This window comes from Schistocerca serialis, chromosome 3 (assembly GCF_023864345.2).
Source record: "Schistocerca serialis cubense isolate TAMUIC-IGC-003099 chromosome 3, iqSchSeri2.2, whole genome shotgun sequence".
NCBI classification, from domain to species: Eukaryota; Metazoa; Arthropoda; class Insecta; order Orthoptera; family Acrididae; genus Schistocerca; species Schistocerca serialis.
The window spans coordinates 808418378-808430416 of NC_064640.1; the positions used below are offsets into that span (position 1 = coordinate 808418378).

Consider the following 12039-nt stretch of genomic DNA (forward strand, 5'->3'; position numbering starts at 1 on the left):
TTCTCAGCAGACATTTTTTTGTGCAACAGCAAGTGAAGTCCTCCTCATTAAAAGAAAACAACAGACATAACATTTATATATGTACATGTATATCACCAAGTAATTCAACAGCAACACAGTGACTAGTTTACACTTACAGCATATGATATGAAATGTACCGTTGCTCTACTTAATGTTTAAAAAATCATGAAGTAACATAAAACTAAGTATATCTTATATACAATGTACTAGGAAACACTGAGAACATATATTTCTCAGACAGGTTATAAAATAAAACATTTGGAAGAGAGAGTTTCATTAACTTCATCTTGGACCAGGCAACAATAAAATAAATACTCAAGCTCTAGCCATAATCACAAGTAACAACTAGAAATATTTTGCAGCAACAGATTTGAATATGAATGCCGTTAAGCAACTCATCTTCCTTTCTCTTCCTAACATCTATTTGTTAAACAAAGTTCACATTTCCTCAAGGAAAGAGAGAAATATATAACTAATACATCCTTTCCTTGTACAGTTACAAGTTTCTTTCTCAGCAGTGCTAATCTGACATCCACACCATTGACAACATAACATTTAAAACACTTCAGTAACATACAAAGTAAATGAGAAACAAACATCTACTGTAAAGTTGATAACTGGGATAATGAAATGTCTAATGGAAAAGCTACTACTAGCTGTTACATGCATAATATCCACAAGCAAATCACAGAAATCACTTTGGTCAGTTTACAATAACATGCCTGCATCCTTATTATAGTAATAATAATGATGGTGATAATAATAATTATAATTGTAAACCATTTGGTAACAGTGGATAGCTTGAGAAAGGTACTCTATAAGAGTGAAAATAAAATTCTCAGAGGCGCAGCTATTAAATTATTTCACAACAAATGCTTAAAAAAAAGTGTTAACTAACAGTGGTTCAGTCAAGTGCTACATGCAGACATCTAATGGGAGTCAACAAATAATGCTCAGCTGATTCTCATGTTAACCATTTTCTTCATTACAGTTGTGCTAAATCTGAAATAATAAGCTATGCAACACTGAAATCAGAAACTGTAATGCTTAGCGTGCACAATTGTTAAATTTCACTTTCTTATTAAAAACAGTTACATTATAAGCAAACATGAGAAAGTTCACACGTCTTGAAAGGTGAGAATAATTCTTCTTTTGCTAAGATCTTAAAAAGTAGAAAGTTCATATTCCACAAATCCATATATATTTATATATAAAATATAATCATCACATTACAATATAATGTTCATTTCTCATTAACAGCTCTCACTTTATGTTTTGCATTATCAGAATAACATATTAAAAACTTTATAGAGATCAACTATATTCAATTTGTACAGCAACAGTTCAATGATGAGATGATGGTTTCAAATATGATTCGGATGCAGTCGAATAGAATGGCTGTGGATTCGCTGTGCTTGTGGTATGAGTGACTGCTACGTGCCCAACATAGTGTGATGTGGTTTCTTTTGGAGAGCTTTGTGGTATCACTGGTTCAGAATATGTCCCTCGAACCAGGTACTGGCTTTCAGAGATGCTGTGTGCTACCGATGCTGACTCTGAACTCTCAAGGAATGTAGCAGCTGGTAAGACACCAATTTTACCTTTCACTGGACTTGTGGCGACACTGCTCTTGGGATGAAGGCCTGCAGTAAAGGGCTGATAAACTTGTCCTTTCATTGAATACAATGGACTATATGCTGGCCCACTAACAACTGGTGCATGTAAAGTCGGTGTGTATAAGCCAGAAGAATAGTTTCCACTGTCAGAGCTGTAAGGACATATCTTATGGGCAGCTGAATAGACGCTTACCATAGGTGGTGATAACAATGTATTTGGTGGCATAACTGAATCTGAATGAGAGATAATCTGAGGTGGAGGATGAGGTAACAGCAGTTTCCGTTTTAGATCACTGTTACTCTCTTGTATTAAACCTGAAAAGAGAATACAATTATTAAAATGCATACAAAAACCACAAAATTTTATTGTTTCAATAATGGCTTAAATTATAAATTAAAAAGCACAAACAGCTGTCTTTTGCGTAATAAATGAACATTCACCATGAAATAAAATTTCTGAACAATGAAGAGAGTTCTTTTACAGTGTCAGGGTCAATCTACTGTGTATAGCAGTAGTTTGTCACTGGATGAGGAAAATGTTATCTTTTTTCCTATAGTACTACTGGAATGAACAGTATTGTTTTGTGAATACATCATTACAACTAATTTTATTACTATGCCCTCAGAGTCTTTTGCTTTGGCATACCTGAATAAAGTTTTCGAGCTCTGTCATTTCAAATAAAATCCTTTAGTTTGTGACAGCTCTCTCTGCCATCTTCCGAAGCAGAAACTACTGACTGTCATGGTTGGCACAATGTTCCACTTATACAGGCATGGCATCAGTGTCTGGAACTTTCCAGAAGGCTGAAATTACAAATACCAGTGGGAAGACATTTTATACAGATTCTGGTAACTCTAGCCCACCAAAGGGTTGAGTGATGTCTGCTGATGAGAAGGACTAGCATCATGTTCAAAATGCTCCTGCCTTTCTGTAAACACAAGCAACTGTCTTTGTTTCTGCTCAGTGTCCAAAGCCTACCCCCATGCCTCACTAAGTGTATACACCTGATCTGGGTTAAAATTATTGCAGTTTATTCTACTCTCACCAGCTCCTTTATAACGGAATTCCAATATGATCATGCAGCACGAACTAGGATCTCATTTTTTGAAATTGTGTTTTGCATTCCTTTCCTAGACAGAGTGCAGAAAGAGTCAACTTCTCAAGCTCACTTTGCTTGCTGCGTCATATGTGCTCGGCACAATGCTGACTGTGTGAACTGTTTGGCCTATGTAGATACTGTTTCATTTGCAAAGGACACCATAAGCACTGGGCACTGAAAGACTTATACTGTCTTTATGGGGTGTGATATGTCTCAGACCTTAAGAGGTGGTCTGGACTAGAGCCCTGCAAGCACATGGCCTATCTGTGTGGCCCGCATGCATCTGCAGGGTGCATGAGAGAGAGTGTGAATATACTTAGCAAATGTTGGCGGAAGGTGCTGAATATGACCAATGTTATCTCGCCTGATAACACAGCCATGGAAGTGCTTGATGGCAGCCACAAAAAAGTCACGCACTTATCTACCAGCCACGCAGATGCCACGCACTTGCATTCGCTTGCACATGCCTGATGCACAATGCTTACCACTACATCTTATGTTTCCTTCCTCTTTCCGCTCAGTGCTGTTAACATTGTCACTGTTACAGGTCATATTAGTTCATTTGTTCAATTTAGTCACAAGATGAGTGAACAGCAGTACAACATTGATGCAGGAACTCAACTGTGTACCTAAATATTAAAAAGAGTAGGCAATAAAGTACATGCTTGTCTGATGCCTTCATTTATTAAAATATTTTTCCCCTTTGTAATCCGCTACACAAATCATATTTTACAAACTGCCACTTTGCAGACACAGCCGAAATCTAATCCACCATTACGTTCTTCACATTGCTCATTGAAATTTCTTGACAGTTTCTGTCCAACTGCTTGTACTTGTTCGAGTCCAGTTGTTGCTACTGTATCTTCAGTTTCACAACCATCTCTCTGAAGCATAAAGTTATGCAAATAACACGGACCTTTTAAATTATCTACAGAAAAATCCAACGTACTCTTTCTTTTCAAACAACATTTAATTCAAACTCATGCAATCATTGGTTCACATTTCATTTCACTGGAACAGTGCTGAGAGACTGTGGAGGAATGAAATAAATGGAGCTACCCCATTGTGCTGCTCACAACAGCAGCTGCAGAAATGTGAAACAACTGTGGCAGCATGCCCGGTACATGATGCTGTTTAGACAGCTGCTAAAGAAGTGTGACACATGGCTTTCACCCAGCTTAAAACTTCAGGTGGACCCCACACAGTCTAATAGGGCAGCACCAACTGTGCTGATGTGATGTAACTACTTCATCTGGCATTCCAAGCCACTGCCAGATAAATATGGTGCATTATACTTTGCCACACTACACGTCTGTGGAAAATAATGACAATTTATGAAACTTCCTCCTTTTGTTGTGCTATTATCTCTGTACTCAGGAGAGTAAGAAATGATACTGAGTTCAATATTCATACTGTTGGTCTTGTGGAGGATTATCCAAGTATTTATAATTGCAGCAGTGCTGTACTTAACAGAGCATCGGGATGCAGAACATAAAGATTGAAAAATGACTGCAAATGAAATATCAGAGGTAGGTGCAGCAACTGAAATTAATTTAAGGAATTTACGGAAGACAAAGAATATGTAGTCATGTGGTTTCATATGAGCCAACACCTGGAACTTTGGCAATAAAATACCAAAAGAACATTCTACATTCCTTCCCCTAGTTAATCCATAATTAAATATACACCATTCGTCACTTAAATGTCTAGAAGGATTTGCCCTCATCACGGTATGTGTATTGAGAGAGGAAAACTGCTGTGTTCTTACAGCAGCGGCATAGGATCCGGAAGTGAGACCTCATCTCTTAACAATGTTTTACCAAAAGAACTTTATCAGTACTTACAACATGACATGCTAGTTGTCCAAATGTATGCTGCATTTAATTTAAGAAACACAACATGTTTCAGAAAGTATACAGCACAGTGTCCCACTGCAGACTGTTGATGAAGGTAGGAGCATATGGAATAGGTGCCCATATTTGCAAGTGGCTCGAAGACTTTTTAAGTAATAGAACCCAGTATATTGTCATGAACAGCAATTATTTATTAGAGACAAGGGTACCGTCAGGAGTGCCCCAGAGAAGTGTGATAAGACTGCTATTATTTTCCCCCTCGTTAAAAACTTATACGGGTTGTTAGAGGGAAGTGAGAATATAATATTTTGAATAAGAATCCATGTCATGAGACATGCTGTTTCTGTTCTATGAAGGTTTCAATTCAGATGTTTAACTCATACACTTCTGCTTCAGAAATTGAATTAGGCTTGACACAGTACAATTATTAGGTACCAATTTGAAAGGAAACATAAAGAAACATAGTTTATCATTTACACACTTTTTTTTTTTTAACTTACACATTACACCTTTACACTAATCTGAAACAAAAGAACGCAGCATACTGTATGTACAGAACAGTATTGCTGCATTACAACAGCAGCTCAATGTGGCACGACCAATTTTGTTACAAACAATGTACCTATGAAGCATGTGCTGGTACACTCTCACCATTCCACATAGTGACTCTTCAATTTCTAGTGCACTGGCCAGAACTCATGCCAGCAGATCTTCCTCTGTCTCTATAGGAGTCTTGTAAGTTAAAATTTGCATATGACCCGACAATTAGTAGTCTATATGAGTTAAATCCGGTGATCGCAGTTGCCATGCAGTAGCACCTCCTTGGCCTATCCATCTTTCACCGTATCGACTGTTGCGATGTGTCTGAACTAGATGCGAGAAGTGAGGTAGGGCACCATCATACTGAAACCACATTTCCCAACAAACATTTGGTTGCACAGCTTCCAAGAACGAATTCTATATGTTTTATAGGAAGATCAGGTATGCCGGACCAATTAGCTTGAGTGGAAGAAGTTATAGCCCAATCACACAACTGTCCAGAATACCTGGACACACATTAATACCAAACCAGTGGTTGAAATGCCTGAACACATGCGGCACAAGGGTGTTTGTAAACTCAGACATGGCTGTTTCACAAATTCGGAACACAGTCCCTAGTGAACTCCATCTGCAAACAGAACTCAATGTGGAAACAGGGATGTGTCAATGTAACAGTGCATGAACCACATGCAACAGGCAATATGTTATGGAGAATTGGCTGGACCCATAACGCGTACCCTTTGTAAGTGGTACGAATGTAACTGTTGCCCACACACTCGTAGTCCCAGACTGTGCCTAACCCACTGTACACACAATGGTTCAAGTACTAATTGAGGGGTTCTCTTCAATGCAATGCAGTACATCTTCTTCAAATTCGAGCATATGGCATTGCCGTGGAGCATCACAATCCTCCCTCCTCATGATGAAGGTACCTGTTTCTTGGCGCCAATGTGTAACTTGGGCAAAAAGTTTGTGCAATGGCTTGCTACACTGTGGAAAACATTTATGATACAGAAAACTAGCAGCTCTTCCATTAACTTGAGCTTCGTCATACACAAGAAGCTGTCTGTGTATTTGGAAAACATGCACCAAACAATGTTTACTGTATCAGAGATGCACAGGCATTGAATAGGTCTCGCAGAAAGGCAGACACTTAAGTGACACTGGGTGAACGCCTGACGTAGTACATGTCATCTTGTCTGTCCTTTTCCATACCAGGACATGCAACTTTTGAGATTTTTCTCTTTCCCTAAGCAGTTGGGTATGCATAACACATCTGAACTGAAACTGTTACAGAACAGAACCAGTATGTTTCTGTACATGAGTTCCTGTTCAAAATACAATGTGCCCACTTTCCTCCACAAGTCCTGGAAGTTTGTAATGGGAATTCCCAACACCCTGTATACATAAACGATCTGGTGGACAGGGTGGGCAGCAATGTGTGGTTGTTTGCTGATGATGTTGTGGTGTATGGAAAGGTTTCAAAGTTAAGTGACCATACAGTATGACTTTGATAAATTTTCTACGTGGTGTGATGAATGGGAGCTAGCTCTAAATGTAGAAAAATGTAATTTGATTTGGATTAGTAGAAAAAACAAACCTGTAATGTTCGGATACAGCTTTAATAGTCTCTTGCTCAATACAGTCACATTGTTTAAATATCTGTGTGTAACATTTATCTGCACAGGACACCACACCTGTGCATCCCTATTCTTGAGTACTGCACAAATGTTTGGGATCTGTACCAAGTCAGATTAGAGGAAGATGTTGAAGCAATTCAGAGGCAGGCTGCTAGATTCATTACCGGCAGGTTCAGACAACACACGTGTTATGGAAATGCTTTGGGAACTCAAATGGGAATCTCTGACAGGAAGGCGAAGTTTTTTTGAGGAACAATATTTAGAAAATTTAGAGAACTGGCATTTGAAGCTGGCGGCAGAATGATTCTACTACCACTAACACACACATTTCGCATCAGGACCACGGAGATAAAATATGAGAAATCAGGGCTCATACAGAGTCATATAGACAGTTGTTTCTGCCTCACTTTATTTGTGAGTGGAAGAGGAAAGGAAATGACTAGCAGTGGTACAGGCCATGCACCTTAGGTGGCTTGCAGATTGTAGATGTAGGTGTTGACATGATCTCATTATCAAGTTCTTAAAATTATTATGCCATGCCACGCCATAGTGGGATCATGTCTTCCTGAAACATGTTGTGTTTTTAAATTAAATACAGCACACATCTGGAAAACTTGTGTGTTATATTTTATGTACTGATAATGAAAAATGGACATACTGTGACTTCAAAATGGACTTAATACTCTCGCATCACCGTTTCAGCCATACTCCCAATGCCAATGGATAAAAATGACCCATTTGCATCTCTAACAGCTAACAAAACAATAGAAGGAAAACTTTTGTAATTATAAAATGGAAATACAGATGTAGTAGGGGCTTTCAGTCTAAGGTAATTTCCATATAATCTACCAATACAGTTTGGTAGATTCCATAGTTCCCAATAGTGATCAGCAGGATTTTTTTTTTTTTTTTACATTTCTAGCATTGGTGTTTGTTATAATGTCAAGTTTAACAATTATATTTCAGAACGACACAACACATATAAGTCACAAAGTAAGTTGACAAGCAAGACGTGTACACGTTAGCATTCGAATGAGCACTGAGTCCCAGTCTAGCGGCCGCTGCTCGGCTGGCCGCTTAGGTGGCGCAGCTGCTGCATGGCTGGCAGACAGCGCCGCACATAGAGGATGCACGTAATTGCGCGGCGGCACTTTGAATGATCGGCGAGTCACAACATTTTTCCCCCCTTTGAAATTGTTGCACTGGTCTTGATGGAGGTGTCCTGGAGATGGCTAACGTCCATAGGCATTGTTTGACTCGCTGTAAAGTCTCGAGGAGGAGGCTTCCCGTACGGACAGAAGTGTCCCCGATGATAACGGGTCGAGATGACAGGAGACGTAGGGGTCGAATCTGCTGGGGCCCCATGCATCAATCTGCCCGTTGCGGCAAGTCCAGTTGATATGACAGGAGACATGGGCGATGTGTCAGCGTCCGTTGGAGGAGGAGGCGAGTAGATTTGCTCTGACAGAGGATGGTCATCCATTTCCTGCATGGGCACGTCTCCTGCTGACGTCCGTTCTTGTGCTGGCATCGCAATGACGGTGAGAGGGCTGCGTTGTGAGTATTGAGAGATGCCAAGATCCCGAGCGTCAGGTAGAGCCAAAGGTGGTGTAGCGGCATTCGGAACAGGTGTTGCTGGCACACGACGCCGAAGCTGGTCCGAATGACGCACTGCAACACCCGTGTCTGTCTGGATTTCATACAGGCGTCTGCCACGGTGTCTTAAGATGCTGCCCGGGCTCCATTTTGGCCGCCTGCCATATCACCGTACCCAGACGAGGTCGTCGGCGGTGAACCGGCCAAGTGAAGGCACCTGCGGCCGTGAGCTGGAAGGCCGCAGAAGATGTGCGCTCCCAGGGCTTCTCAGGCGAAGGCCACGGTGACAAAGATGACTTCGGGGCAGCGGCCTGTGACGCACAAGGGCCGCAGGCAGCGACCATGTGTGCTATTTCAGAGTCGATGCCAGGCCAGTACACATGACGGCGTGCCAGAGATTTTGTGCGAGACACATCCCAGTGCAGGCACAAGACCGAAGCACGCAAAGATGCAGGTACCACAACACGCGGCGAAGCATTGTCAGTGGAGAGGAGGATAACACCATCCCTAGCCGTGAGGCGGTAGCACAAAGTGTAGTAGTTCCGCAACGGATCAGAAGTCTTAGCGGACGGGCGATCTGGCCAACCCTTCTGAATACAGCGTAAAACCCGGGAGAGGGTAGGCTCAGAACCCGTAGCAGCCGCCAGCCTGTCCCCAGTGATGGGGAACCCGTCCACAACCCGCTGCTTGGCAACATCCAGGTGGAAACACAAAAGTTCGTCCCTATCGAATGCCTGATCAGGACCCATGGGAAGGCGAGACAGAGCATCAGCATTTGCATGTTGAGCCGTTGGCTGGAAATGAATCTCATAATTGAAACGAGACAAGTAAAGAGCCCAACGCTGGAGGCGGTGTGCAGCCTTGTCGGGAAGTGACGTTGATGGATGAAACAAGTGGTTTGTGATCCGTAACAAGATGAAATTTTGAGCCATACAGAAAAACACCAAACTTATGAAGAGCATAAATAATGGCCAAAGCTTCTTTCTCAATTTGAGAATACTTTTGTTGGGCATCCGTGAGCGTTTTGGAGGCATAAGCAATGGGTTGTTCCGAACCATCAGAAAAACGGTGCGCAAGGACTGCACCAACCCCGTATTGAGAGGCGTCTGTGGCAAGAACAAGATGTTGGCCAGGTCGGTAAGTATCCAGGCACGGGGCCTGTTTCAGCATAGTCTTCAATTTCTGGAAAGCCGCTTCGCATGACGCGGACCAGTGAAAAGGCATGTTTTTATGCAACAGGCGATGTAATGGCTGAGCCACCGAAGCCACAGACGGTAAAAACTTGTGATAGTATGCTATTTTCCCCAAGAAGGCCTGCAGTTCCGTAACAGATGTACAGATGTAGGGCGAGGAAGGGCATCGATCGCAGCGACAGTTTGCTGAAGCGGACGAATACCATCCCGAGAGAGTTGAAACCCCAAGTATGTGATAGATGCCTGAAAAAATTGTGATTTCTGAAGATTACACTTAAGACCGGCAGTCTGTAAGACATGAAAAAGTGTGCAGAGATTTTGAAGATGTTCTTCAGTGGTGGAGCCAGTGACTACAATGTCGTCCATGTAATTGATACACCCAAGGACAGGGAGCAATAATTGTTCCAAGAATCGCTGAAAGAGAGCAGGGGTACTAGCAACCCCGAATGGCAAGCGTTGGTACTGATGGAGGCCGAATGGCGTGTTAAAGACCAGAAACTGCCGGGAAGCAGCGTCGAGAGGAAGTTGATGATAAGCTTCTGACAGGTCAATTTTAGAAAAATACTGGCCTCCAGCAAGTTTAGTGAACAGTTCTTCAGGGCGGGGCATAGGGTAAGTGTTGATGAGGCACTGAGCATTTACAGTGGCTTTGAAATCGCCACAGAGACGAATATCACCATTTGGCTTAGCAACGACAACGACAGGAGAGGACCACTCACTGGAAGTGACAGGAAGCAAGACCCCTGAAGTAGTGTGACGATCCAACTCCCATTTTACCCGATCACGAAGGGCCACAGGAATGGGCTGAGCCCGAAAAAACTTAGGCCGAGCAGTGAGTTTGAGTGTGATACGAGCTTCAAAGTCGTTTGCACGGCCTAACCCAGGAGAAAAAAGGGACGAAAATGTCGTCGACAAGGAATCCAGTTGAGCATAAGGAATAGCATCAGAGACAATATTGACAGAGTCATCTATGGAGAACCCAAAAACGCGAAAGGCATCGAAACCAAAAAGATTTTCTGCGTTGCTCTGGTCGACCACAAATATGGGAACAGTGCGAATGACGGATTTGTAAGATACCTCAGCATTAAACTGTCCCAAGAGAGAAATATTCTGTTTATTGTACGTCCGTAATTGCCGAGTGACAGGTGACAGGAGTGGAGAACTCAACTGAAGATACGTCTGAGAATTAATTATAGTGGCAGCAGAACCGGTATCCACTTGCATACGAACATCTCGACCAAGGATTTGGACAGTGAGGAATAACTTCCCTGAAAGGGAAGAAATGCAACTGACAGACAACACAGAATCAGACTCAGTGTCATGTTCATGAACATCATGTATGTGGTTGGATTTGCAAACTGAAGACGCATGACCTTTCTTTATGCAATTGTGACTCACAGCCCAACATTGGGGACAATCCTCATGTGAATGTTTCGTAAAACACCGCGGACATGAAGGAAGTTGCCGGGGGTTTTGCTGCAGTTTGTTAGCGGGTTGTTTACGGCTAGGCCGAGGCTGCGTGTGGGAGCGCACTGCAGCCACGTCGGCCAGCGGGGACGCACCACATGCGTCGTCAACAGCGCACAGAGGTTGTATTTCCCCATGCCTTTATTTGCGCCCCAGCGGCACGAGAAATTTCACGTGACTGCGCAATGGAGAGAACTTCACCTAGAGTCGGATTCGCCAACTGAAGGGCACGTTGCCGAACTTCTTTGTCGGGCGCCGACCGGATAATAGCATCCCGTACCATGGAATCGGCATAGGATTCTTTGTGAGCGTCAGTAACAAATTGACACTTTCGACTGAGGCCGTGAAGTTCAGCAGCCCAAGTGCAATAGGATTGATGTGGCTGTTTTTGACAATGATAAAAGGCAACACAAGAGGCTACCACATGTGTTTGCTTTTGAAAATAGACAGACAGAAGTGAGCACATTTCAGCAAAGGACAAAGACGCAGGATCCTTCAAAGGAGCCAATTGCGACAACAACCGATACATTTGAGGTGAAATCCAGGAAAGGAACAGAGACTTACATGGTTGTTCGTCCGTGACATGAAATGCCAAGAAGTGCTGTCGAAGACGTTTTTCATAATCAGACCAGTCTTCCGCCATCTCGTCGTAAGGAGGAAAAGGAGGTATAGCCAACGACGAGAAACGCCCTGCATTTGACGCCGCGACGAAATCGCGAATCGCCGCTGTTAGAAGCGTTTGCTGTTCAAGGAGATTTTGCAATAGTTGCTCGACAGTAGCCATGGAACCCTGTGGGTCAACGGTGAAAAGGAAAAATCCACTACCTCGTCGCCAATTGTTATAACATCAAGTTTAACACATATATTTCAGAACGACACAACACGTATAAGTCACAGAGTAAGTTGACAAGCAAGACATGTGTACACGTTAGCATTCGAATGAGCACTGAGTCCCAGTCTAGCGGCCGCTGTTCGGATGGCTGCTTAGGTGGCGCAGCTGCTGCATGGCTGGC

The 12039-nt window shown here is 42.7% G+C and overlaps 1 protein-coding gene across 1 annotated transcript in view; it reads right to left on the reverse strand.

Moving 5' to 3' along the window:
- Positions 1-233: 233 nt before the first annotated feature.
- LOC126470661 (uncharacterized) overlaps positions 234-12039 on the reverse strand; it is a 328353-nt gene continuing 316547 nt past the window's right edge. Inside the window, exon 22 of the mRNA XM_050098652.1 lies at positions 234-1952. Within this exon, the coding sequence (XP_049954609.1) occupies positions 1366-1952 (587 nt within the window). The 3' untranslated portion in view covers positions 234-1365. The remainder of the gene's footprint in view (positions 1953-12039) is intronic.